The sequence below is a fragment of the Pteropus medius genome, unplaced genomic scaffold (genome assembly GCF_902729225.1).
Source record: "Pteropus medius unplaced genomic scaffold, Ma_sr-lr_union100, whole genome shotgun sequence".
In the NCBI taxonomy this organism is placed as follows: domain Eukaryota; kingdom Metazoa; phylum Chordata; class Mammalia; order Chiroptera; family Pteropodidae; genus Pteropus; species Pteropus medius.
This window is the reverse complement of record NW_024345479.1, coordinates 474,111-486,527: the sequence shown is the minus strand read 5'-3', so window position 1 is coordinate 486,527 and position 12,417 is coordinate 474,111. Positions and strand designations below refer to the sequence as shown.

The following is a 12,417-nucleotide window of genomic DNA, read 5'->3' as shown; positions in this document are numbered from 1 at the left end:
CACCATCCCTTCACAACACACGGTCTTACGAGGATTTTTTCTCATTGTTAATTGGAGAAAAATAGACCCGCACAGTTGCTGGAGGGACTAAACCAAGGATCTTTTTAAAGACGGGTTTTCCATAGTTAAGTGAACGAGTCTTTGGCAAGACTTTACTACGGGATCTAGCATTTTTTCTGTAAACTAAGGAGGAAAAAGGGGTGTGTGTGTGTGTGTGTCTGGACGCGCTTTCAAGCTCCCTTCCAGCTCTCACGTCATTTCATAATGATTTCTCTCCTTTCTAAACGTGACATCCCTCGAGAAGAACATGTTGTGAATTGCCTGCAGGAAAAGTGTTAGAGAGAAGGGATTCTGATAGGATCAGGAATTCGAGGTCTCGAACACCTGCACCACCAGCCCAACCCACGAAACCTCCGGGACAGAAGCCGCAGGCGCGAGAACAAGATGGCGTCAGCAAGCAGGGTCTCACCCACGCCCCCGCAACTCCGCACTGCGGCAGCCGCCAAGGCCGCACCCCATTGGCCGGCTGCAATGAGGTCATCGTGGGGGCGGCGGCCGGCGGCGGCGCGGGGGCGGGGCTTTGTGGACGCACGCACGTCGAGGCGCTGCTGCCCAGAGCTGGGGCGGCTGCGGACTCGGTCTGCGGCCGCGGCTTTTGCAGTGGCCTCCGCGGCGGCTGGAGGTGAGCAGGGGCTGTAGGTACATCGCGGCAGGGAGCGGTCTCCGATGCGCACAGGAAATCCTAATAGACCCTCGCTTGTCAAAGAAATTAGCAGGGATCTTAGGTATCTGAAAGGAAATGGGAGTTTTACCCCTCTTTGGGCACCCTTCCTGTGGGCAGAAGAACCGGAGGTTCACTCCCCTTTGGAGGCTCTGATCCCTTCGCTCATTTAAGGGGTAGACGGAGGAACTGAAGGTTATTGGGATGTTCGAAGAATTGGGGGGGGGCTTCTTAAAGGGGCTCCCAGTTTGAGGATTTCCCCCATTTAGTCCCTACTGTAGGAGGTAGGTGTGCCTGGGCTCAGAGAATTCCTGATTTCTCACAGAGTACACAGGAGATAAAGTAGATAAATTTGAATACCTTGTTAGGAGGTGAGGAGTGAATGACAGTAGTAAGATAGGGCGCTCTGGCGCTTTATTTGGACTCATCTTGTGCAGAATTACTGTTTCTTTATATTTTGTTTTGTGACATCCCGCCAGCCCCCGGAATCGCTTTGGCCCATTCGGTTTTCTCTTTGACTCCAGTGGGATAGATATATTCTAGGAAGGCTTTTAATCGTCAGAAAACAGAAGGAGAGAGGTAACTAATTGGAGGCTGTCAATATTGGCAGCTATGCCGATCGGGCATAATTTTATGTGTTTAGAAATTGTGGAATCCTTGTTGAGGAAGGGCGTGTGTTGGGGGGTGGTAACAGCCGTTTTGGATAATTCAAGTATAGACAATCATAAAGTCAAGCTATATATTCTCTTGAAAAATCCTTGCTTCTGTTTGAGTGTGTTGTTTTGCTGTCTTGAACATCAAATGCACAATGGTTTTCTCGTTCAAATTTCTCAAAATGTCTCCTAGCCTTCCAGAAAGGTAACTGCCTTTGATGTCAGTTTCACCTATCATTACGGATGCTCTCATAATACTAAAAATAGTATACGTTTTGCTGAGTTTAGATACTGTACAGTCCGCGCCTTACAATAGCTGATTGAGAATGAATAATTGCAGTTTCAGGACCACTGATAGCGCCAATTGTCTTTCTTACCCGGCAGCGATAAGACAGCCCTAAAATGAAACCTTTATTGGCTCATGCATGAGAAGCTTTAACAGATGGAACAATGTAATTACTCTTGAAGGTAGGGATAAGAAACAAAAAGCTGCAGAGGTGAAAAGCTTAGTCTCTGGCTTGCTAAAACTGCTTTGTCATTATCAATGTATTCCTGTCATGCTTCACTTGAAATTGAGCTTAACATGGAAGCTGTTTTTTAGATAATGATTATGTGTTTAGATTCTTTCAGGAGAAAATGGTGCTTTCTGAGGAGTTTGGAAGGTTAAACCCTTTTAATTGTAGCTGTAGGGTAGTGCTAGGGCTTTGGCTGTTAGAAATGGGTAGTAGAGGATAGGAAACGAGTTGCAATGGAGACATCCTTTATTAAAGGTTGCAATAGAGACATCCTTTATTAAAGGGTAATCGAGGTCTCTTCTGTTTGTTTCCTGGCACAAGAGGGGGAAAAAAGAGCAGTGTGAATGTCACTACCTCAGAATATTGTGTCCAGGGTATTAAAGAGCTGTTTGGGATTCCCAGTTCCTGTTTTTAATCTAGTTACATTCTTATGTAGTATTGAGATGTCCCAAAATATTGTCATTTGATCCTGATGTTGACTGCAAAGGAAGTGACTTTTCATCAGGCACTCTGCAGGGAGAGGATTCAGTAACAGCCTTTGCAATTTCTTTTTTCTATCTTTCTAAGCAGGATGTCAAAACAGTTGTTAAACACCTGTCAACATGAGGCGGAAGATATGAAATGCAAAACAAAAGGGACTTGCTGGGGTGTTGTTTGCTTTTAGCCCTCTTAGTAATTTCCAAGAACATGTAATTTTTTCTTTTTGCCTTAGGTTGGAGAGAAATCCAGGTACTTAGTTGACATACCTTCTGCCGCCATGGGGGAGCTATTCCGGAGTGAGGAGATGACGCTGGCCCAGCTTTTCCTACAGTCAGAAGCTGCTTATTGTTGCGTCAGTGAATTAGGAGAACTCGGAAAGGTTCAGTTTCGTGATGTAAGTAGTTGTGAGGCTGCTTCTTGATTACTACTGAACTGTATTTTTCTTGTCATGGCCAGTTGCCTTATGATGAATGTTTTGCTTTTTATTTACAAAAATAACATTACAGCATTGAAATGTGATATTGTTGGTACTCTTTTCTGAGTAGTCTTTCTAGAGGTGAGAATGTTGCGTGCAAATCCTTTCATGCTTCCCCTCTGAGAATAATCCTAAGCATTCTCAAGGTAATTGCTTGGGATGCAGGTGGAGGACACTAAACTAACATTTTCAAGGCTTGCACTTTGCTTTTGGGCTCCTTAACACCAATAGCAAGGTATTTTTTAAAAAATTATCATAGCCGTTCCATACAGTAGGACATATTTATTATAAAATCTGAAGCATCCAGTTACAGATATATAGTACATAATTAAGCATATACCGGATACCCATTATTCTGAAGCATTACGCCCGGCACTTAGAGAAGATATCAAAAGAAAATGGACAGTCTAAGCATAAAAAATATGCGCTGTGGGGCATAGAATCTAATCAGGAAGACACAATATATGCTTCTGAAAGGGGAGGGGAGTTAACAATTAATCTCAGAGCTCCATGTACCTCTCATTGATAGCATTCATTATAGTTGTGGTTTTACATTCATCAGTATGAATAGTTGATTAAAGTCTATGATCTAAGCACCATAAAGACAGAGACATTCATTATTGTATCCTTAGTACTCACATACAAGATACTCAATCAGTATTTGTTGGAATGAATGGGTGGATGAAAGAGGAGTGGTCAGAAAGGTGTGGGATTCATTGATATTGGCTTCCTGAAATTGGCAAACTTTCCGGAGGTTCTCAGTCTGAACTGAAATTGCACAAATACAATCCAGTAATGTCATCTTACTCCTCATTCTCTTTGAACCTTTTTAAAAATATTTAATCAAATTCTTTTATTGCAATTTAGTTTTTTATCATTGTTGCTTTTGCGGAAGTAGACGACAGATTATTTATAAAACTTTTATCGCATATATTCATAAAATTTGATGTCAAATGTCCATCACTTTTTTGTGCCTTATTTCTTGAACCTGCTTTTCTTTCTTTTTTTTTTTCGTTTTTTTAACACTGCATAATTTTAAATTTATTGAAATTTGTCTTATGGTTTAGCACATGGTCTCTTTACTGTTAATGTGCACCTTTGTAAAGAACATGTATTCTTCTGTTGGTGGTAAAGTAATTTCATAAATGTAAATTAGGTTCAGTCGCCTGTTAGTGTTGTTCAAGTCTTTTCTTTCCCACAGATTTTGGGTCTACTTCCCTCAATTTTAAGAGAATAGTGTCAAAATATTAAAATCATCGTAGATTCATCTCTTTTTCCTTCCAGTACTGTTGGGTGTTGCTTGATGTACTTTCATGGCCAACGTATAAGGAATTTGTTGTTCCCAGCTCAGTGTGTTCTCTTAGCATGTTAGCAGTATAGTGAGTCATCATGAAGTCCATAATGGCTTTTGCTCTATGGGTCAGGGAACCAATGTGGAGATTGTTCCAGTGTTGAGTATATGTGGCCCATACATCCAGAATCAGGGAGAATGACTACAAATTGGATTTGTGGTCCCCCTGAGCTCCTGTAAGATAGACGTTCTGGAGGCTGCGGAGTGTAAGATTGAGGAACTAGTGTCGTCATGTTCTGGTGAAGGCTGTCTTCCTGGTGCATAGCCAGAGCCTTCTCGCTGTGTCTTCACATGAGGAAGAGCTCTGTGAACCTTTTTATACCATCTCCTCTAGAATGTTTGCCTACCTGACCCAGATTCCTTCTCTTACCTTTCTGAGAACTTGTTTTCTTCCACCAGCCTCTCCTTTCTCTTCTCCACCCCGTCCTTAGTGTCAGTGTTTTTCAAGCTCTCTTTTCTGCTCTCTCTGGATAAGCTTCTCCACACCCACATCTTCCTTTATCGTGTGTGTGTGTGTGTGTGTGTGTGTGTGTGTGATTTCATCTGTTCTCAAATTTTCCATCTTTATTCAGTGAGTCCTAAATCTGTATCTCTGGCCCTGATCTCCTAAACACCTTCCCTGAATTTACTACTCTCTAAGATTGTTGTCGTCTCTGCTTCTCAAGCTAGTGTGTCTAAGTACCCATATCTTCCCTTTTCACAGACTATTTCTTCATGCTGACATCTTAAACTTGAGCTACTGCATTGATATTTTTCTGGTTTCCTAGCCTGAAACCTAAATCAAACCTGTTACCCTTGATTTTCAATCCTTCATCTGGTCCTATGGTGTCTCCCTTCTATTCAGAGTTCTTAACTTTAACTTATGATGTATTTCAATAATACAAAAAATTATAGGGAATAATATAATGAATGCCTGTGTTTCTACTATCTACTTAAGAGATAAACATTCCACATATAATTGAATGCTCCTGCCTGTCCTTCCTCTCTGCCATTCATTTCTCTTCCTTGCCAGAGGTAATTTTCTACAGTGATTTTTGCTTTTATCATTTCCATACATTTTTATTTTTTACTTTCACTAAATATATATAGCTAAATAATAATATATAGTATAATTTTGTGTTTTAAAACTATATACATGGTATCATATTGTATGTATCCTTCAGTGGGTACTTTTTCAATTCAACATTTGTGGTATTTAACCATTCCTTTAAATTGCTTTATAGTTATTGTAAGAATATACAGTTTATCATTTTTATCTTCTGATGAACATTTAGGTTGATTGCAGTTCTTTGCTATTACAGTGTTGTAATGAAGATTCTTGTATATGTCTCCTGGTATACATGTATGATAGTTTCTCCGGGGCAGTGGTTCTCAAACTTTTTGGTCTAAGAACCTCTTTAACACTCTTTAAAAAAATTATTGAGGACCCCAAATGGCTTTTATGCAAGTTATAGCTATCGATATTTACTGCATTGAATATTAAAACTGAGAAATGTTTAAAATATATATTTATTAAATCATTTAAAAAATTTAATAAAAAGCCAACTACATGTTATAACATTTTTAATGAAACAAAAAAATAATAGTGAGAAGAGTGGTATTGCTTTGACATTTTTGGAAATCTTTTAGTGTCTGAATTAATAGAATATAGCTGGATTCTCATATTTGCCTCTGTAGTCAGTCTGCTTAACATATGTCATGAGCCTCTGGAAAACTTCACTGAACACTCATGAAAGAATGAAAATGAAAAAGCCAAACGATGTCTTAGTATTACTGTGAAAATGGACCTGCTGCTACTCCAGGGGTTATAACTAGGAAAGGCATTGCTGAGTATCGTGTACATCTCTGACTGTTAGATGCTGTCAATGTGTACTTTACGGTGCATGTACCTGTTCACCCTCCCATCACTGGTTGAGAGTTCCTATATGCCACAATTGCGTCAACAACTCTGTGCTCAGTCTTAAAGAAATTTGCCGGTATAATGGGTATGAAGTGGTATCTTCTTGTTTTAATTTGCATTTTCCAGATTAGTACATTCAGTATCTTTTTATCTGTTTATTGGACATAATGGGTTTCATTTTCCATGAGTGTCTATCCATATCATCTGCCTATTTTGCTATTAGGTTTGCTTGTCTTTTGATTGTTGAGTTGCAGGATTTGTAAATGTTCTTCATGCATTCTGGAAGCTAATCTCTTTCTACTCCTTTACTGATAACTTCTTCCAGACTGTCTCCTATCTCTTTCTTTTGTTTATGGCACATTTTGGCATATATAAAGTTTATTTTTCTTTTTTGCTCATTAGTATTTTCCTTTCTAAATTTTTATTTTGAAAAATTTCAACTCTAAACACTCTTATGTAGTAGATTCACCGGTTGTTAACATTTTGCCACATTTGATATATTTTTTTTTACTGAACCATTAAAAAGTAAGCTCTTACTTCCTTTCAAATCCTTGTCCTTTTCTTTATTTTTCTCATACACCATATACATTGGGACCTTCAGTAATATGTCGAAGAAGAACAGCAAGCTAAAACTGGTTAGGTTTGTGTTGACCTGTGTGTAACTAAAAACCCAAATGATAGGGGTGTACTTTTCTCATGTAACATGAAGCCAGCTCCACACTGTCATCAGTGTCTGAAGATCATTCTGTATCTCTTTGACTGTCCTTGAGCATTTGGCTTTTGTTCTTACAGATAACCACCACAGCTCCAGACATTTCATCCAAGGAAGTAAAAGGAGGAAGGACTAATATCAGGAGAAAAAAAAAACTTTCCCAGAAATCCTCAGCATGCTTTTCTAATTTATTATTGGCCAGAATTATGGCATATACTACTAGCTGCAAGGGAATCTGGGAAATGTAGCTTTTCAACTGAGAAGTTACTGTCCTGAACAAAATTAGGATTTTTGTCACTAAGGAAATAGGGCAAAATGTTATGGACTGTATATGTCATATGGCATTCTTATCTTGCTCCTGACTTTAAAAGGAATCTTTTTTAATGTTTCACAATTTAAGTAAGATGTTTACTCTTACATCTGTTTATTACACAGAAAATTCTGTTTATTAGATTATGCAGATTCCTTTCAATTTCTCATTTTCTGAAGTTATTTTCACAAATGGTTGTGGAATTTTATTGAATGCCTTTTCTTCATCTATTGAGATGATTGTGTTTTTTCTCCTTAATCTATTAATTTGGTGAATTACATATCCAGATTTTTCCTACTATTTTTAAACAGCTTTTCCAAGATATGATTCACATACTATACAATTTGTCCATTTTTAAAATGTACGCTTCAGTGACTTTTAGTATATTCCCAGAGTTATACAACCATAACCAAAATCAGTTTTAGAACATTTTTATTAATCCAGCAAGAAACCCTGTACCCATTAATAGTCACTCCCTATATCCTCCAACTCCTCACGCCCCTCAACCCCTGACAGCCACTAATCTACTTTTGTATATGTGGATTTGCCTCTTCTAGACATTTCCTGTGAATGGAATCATAAAATATGTCTTTGATGACTGGCTTCTTTCGCTTAGCATAATGTTTTCAAGGTTCATCTATGTCATAACTTTCCTTTTGCATCTTTTTTATATGAAAATATGCAACATATAAAAACAAGTGGTTCCAGTATAAGAAGGAACTGATACCTATCTTCTCTTACAAAAGATACCACTCTGGGTTTTAGAGAGACATGTTTCCTCCAACTTGTTCAAAGTCTTATTTTCCTCATCCATTCTTCTCTTTGACAGACTTCTTCTCTACTCTTCAATCCCTTACTTTCTAACACTATCGTGACAATTTACATTTTTTCAACAGATGCCATGTTGAGCGGTTCATATTATTATTGCAGGCATTTCTCTCAACAACCCTACTTTCAGAACCTGCTTTTGAGCAGTGGAGACTACCATTCTCATTTTACCGATTAGGAACCTGTGGCAAAGATGAAAATAACTACCCAAAGGACACAAAGCTTTGTACTGAGGATTGTCTGATTCCGCTGCCTATGTTCTTTTTAATCAAGATATACCAAAAAAGTTGCCCGTTACAGTGTACAATTCAGTGGTTTTTAGTCTATTCAAGGTTGTGCAACTATCACCAGAACATTTCATCACCCCCAAAAGAAACCCTATACCCATTAGCGGTCACTCTCCATCTTCCCCTCCCCTAGCCCTTGGCAGCCACTTAATCTATCTCTGTCTCTATGGATTTTCCTATTCTGGACATTATATAAATGGAATCATGCAATATGCAGTCTTTTATGACTGGCTTCTTTCACTTAACATATTGTTTTCAGGGTTCATCCATCTTGACTACATGTGTTAGTACTTCACTTTTTTTTATGACTGAATAATATTGCATTTTATATATTTTATACACACATACACACCACCTTTTTATTCATTCATCAGTTGATGAACATATTTGGGTTATTTCCACTTTTTGGCTATTGTGAGTAATGCTGCTGTAAACATTTGTTACAGGTATTTGAATATTTATTTTCACTTCTTTTAGGTATTACCTAGGAGTGAATTGCTGGGTCACATGGTAATTCTATATTTAACTTTTTGAGGAACCTCCAGACAGTTTGTGCTGCTTTCCACAGCAACCATATCATTTTACATTCCCACCAGCAATGTATGAGGTTCCAATTTCTTCAATCTTCACCAGCATTTATTCTGCCCCCACCCCTCTTTTTTTAATTATAGCCATTCTAATGGGTATGAAGTGGTATCTCACAATGGTTTTGATTTGTATATCCCTCATGGCTAATGATGTGCAACATCCTTTCATATGCTTATTGGCCATTTGTGCAGATGTTTTAAAAATGTAAAATTATGCTTGCAAGCCTGGGATAAGCTCAACTTGGTCTTTATAAGGTATATTTCAAAAGAATTTTAGGGTTCAGTTTCCTAATATGTTATTAAGATTTTTTATTTATATTTATAAGTGATGTTGGTCTATAATTTTCCTTTCTCAAACTATTCTTATTTTAGTGTCAAGGTCATACTGGCCAGTCTCCTACTAGTTGAGGAGTGTTCGTCCATTTTCTTCCTCTTTGGAATGATTTTTCTAAGATTTGGGCTTATCTAGTCTTTGTATGATTAGTAGAATCTATCTTTAAATCTTGTAGGCCTGGTGTTTTTAGATTATAGGTTTATTCTGTTTTGTTTTTTAAGTTAGTTTTAGTAAGTTATATTTTTCTAGAAAATTGCGCATTTGCAATCCAAACTTTCTGAGAAGTTATTGGCATAAAGTTTATTTTAGTATTTTAAAAAATCTTTTCTATCTGTAGTTGCTTTTTTAATTCTGTTTATTTAGGCCTTCTCTAAGTCTTATAAACATTTTGGCTATTTTATCTTTTCAAATAACTAACTGTTAAGAAAAATAATAATAAAATGCTAAGGAAAAAATAACCAGCTTTTGATCTGGAGTATCTTCTCGAGGACTTTATTTTGTTATGAGACTTTCATTCATTTTTGTTCTTTGGTGTTTTCTACTTCCTATTATCTTTTTCTAACTTCTAGAATTTGAACATTTAGCACATTAATTTTTAGTCTTTTTTTATTACATGCATTTAAGGCTATAAATTTCCCTTTAAATAACACTTTAGCTTCATCCTACAAAGTTTGATCTTTTGCATTTTTATTCATTCTAAATTATTTAAATCGTTTTATATATGTCAGTTAATAAACACTAAATATTAAGATCTTTTGTAAAGAATTATTGAAATCATTCACAAATCCTTAAACATACATAAACTTCAATTTTCTGATGAAAGGATTATTCTAATGAATGAAATATTGCATCAAGATTCACATATCACTTATTAAGGACAAGAGTTAACAAAATTGTTCTTTTATAGTCAATTACCTAGGCTCTTCCCAGACGGTGGTAAACAGCCTCTCAGCCTTGCAAATCTGAAGCCTTATTGTCTATGAACATGTATTTGTGTCATTCATCAACTACAGTTTACTTAAATGAAATAACATGTGGGTTTTCTTTTGTTGCTATTTGGGGAGGAGAAAGCCATGTGTTAGTTCATGTCATCTGTAGGATCAATTAAACTAGACTTTCTCAGTTGCTAGAAAAATAAAAATAATTTCTAATGACGTTAAATACAAAATAAATATAACACTGTTCATGGCAAACGTGGTTGCTGTAAGTTTTATTCTTTCAAATGTGGGCATGATTGTATGTATTTAGAACTAGTCATATCACCATTAAAATCAGCTATTCAGAAACAAATAAAAAAGTTATTATAATTCCTTCGTTGAGCCATGAATTATTTGGAACTATTTTAGAATTTCCAAATATGTTGTTTAAGTTGTATTTTTGATACTGATTTCTAACTTAATTGCATCATAATTAGAGAACATTGTCTGTGTAGTACCAATTCTTTATTGAGACTTGCTGTATGACTTATTTTGTGGTCAGTTTTTATAAATCGGTTCTTGCTGGATGCAGCGATAAAATCAGTGTGTGTATTAGATTAAGTTAACTATGTTGTTCAAATTTTCTCTATTCTTATTTAGTAAATTTGATGTATCAATAATTTAAAATTTAGGTTAAAATTTCCCATAGTGTAGACAGGTTTGTCAGTTTCTCCTTGTGGTTCTATTCATTTTCATTTGAAATAGTTTGCGGATACCTTGCCCAAGTATTTCAAGATGCCTTATCTGAAACAGACTGTGAGATGACCTGCAGTTGAACCTTGCCTCCTGCTTATGAAACCAGTAGTTCCCATGGCTGCTTTCACTTCAGAGTGTCATATTTATTGAAGTGGAAATTTCTGAATGGGAGGTTCAGTTAAAAACGAACTAACATTTTATTAGGGCACACAAGTATAGAATTGTTGCACCTTCCTGGGAATTTTTCCTGTTATCATTATGTAGTGATTCTCCTCATTTCTAATAATGCTTTTGCCTTAGATTTTGTCTATCTAATATTAATATCATAATACCAATAATTTTCTTACTAGTTTCTCTGTCACCAGTCTTTCTTACAGTTTCTTCTTTACACACAATATTATTTTTCACAACAAGATCTTTAAAATATATATATATTTTTAAAATTATTTATTTAAAAAATATTTTTTAAAAATTGATCATGTTTCCCTATTGCCCATAGGATGAAGTTGCCTGCTTCTTGCTTCTTACATAGCCCCTCTCTTCAGCTACAGCAAATGTCTCCCCTTCTCTGAATATATGATTTATTTATGTCTCTGAGTCACGAGTCACTTGTCATAATCTTTCTGCTTCCATTCTGCCTGTTTCTGCTTGGTGAACTTCATTTCGTCCTCCCTAGTTCCAGCTCAGGTGGTTATCTTTGACATTTTTTTCTTTATGCCCAAGATAGAATTAGTTACTCCTACTGTGTATGCTCATTCCCAACCTCCACCCCATCACCATATTTTTTTATAGAGGTAAAATTTATATTCAGTAAAATGCATGGACCTTAAGAGTACGAGTTGATGATTTTGGTAAATTTATACACCTTTGTAACCACCACACCAATCACGATATTGAATATTTATTTGCAGCAGCCCAGAAAGTTATCTTGTGCTCACTTCTGCCCTTAGGTAACTACTACTTTGATTCTACCATCATAGATTGGTTTTGCCTGTTCTTGAACTTCATGTAAATGAAATGCATTTCAAACTCATGTCTTACTTCTTTCAGCCTAATGAATTCGAGATTTATCTGTTTTTGCATATATCTTTAGTTGATTCTTCTTCATTGCTGAGTAATATTTCATTGTATGAATATACCACAATGTCTTTATCCATTCTCCTGTTGATGGACATTTGGATCATTGCCAGTTTGGGGCTATTGTGAATAAAGCTGCTGTAAACATTCTTGTATAAGTCTCTGGATGTGTTTTCATTTCCTTATATAAGTAGCTAGTATTGGAATGCTCAACCATGAGGTAGGTTGGTATATGTTTAACTGTATAGGAAACTACCTACAATATTTTACTTTTTAATAAAATATATCACAACAAATTGTATTAATTGGTTTGTGTCTGTTTCTGAGCTCCACAAAGCTAGGACATATCTTATTCTTTGTTTATACCAGTATATAATACAATGTCTGGCACAGTTTGGTACCCCATAAATGTTGAGCGAGTCATTTTTTATTTTATTACTTTTACAGAATTTATCATATGTTATCTTATTGGTTATGTTCATCTTTCTTCTGTACTAGATTCCAAGCTTCTTAA

General features: G+C 36.3%; 1 protein-coding gene across 4 annotated transcripts in view; it reads left to right on the top strand.

The window, feature by feature from the left end:
• The first annotated feature begins 573 nt into the window (after positions 1–573).
• Positions 574–12,417, top strand: part of ATP6V0A1 (ATPase H+ transporting V0 subunit a1) — a 50,857-nt gene continuing 39,013 nt past the window's right edge. For 3 of the 4 annotated variants that reach the window (XM_039873421.1, XM_039873419.1, XM_039873422.1), the window contains exons 1-2: positions 574–682; positions 2,602–2,763. In XM_039873421.1, the coding sequence (XP_039729355.1) occupies positions 2,647–2,763 (117 nt within the window). In that variant the 5' untranslated portion in view covers positions 574–682; positions 2,602–2,646. Of the gene's footprint in view, positions 786–2,601; positions 2,764–12,417 lie in introns of all 4 variants that reach the window. The other variant, XM_039873420.1, reaches the window with a different exon arrangement.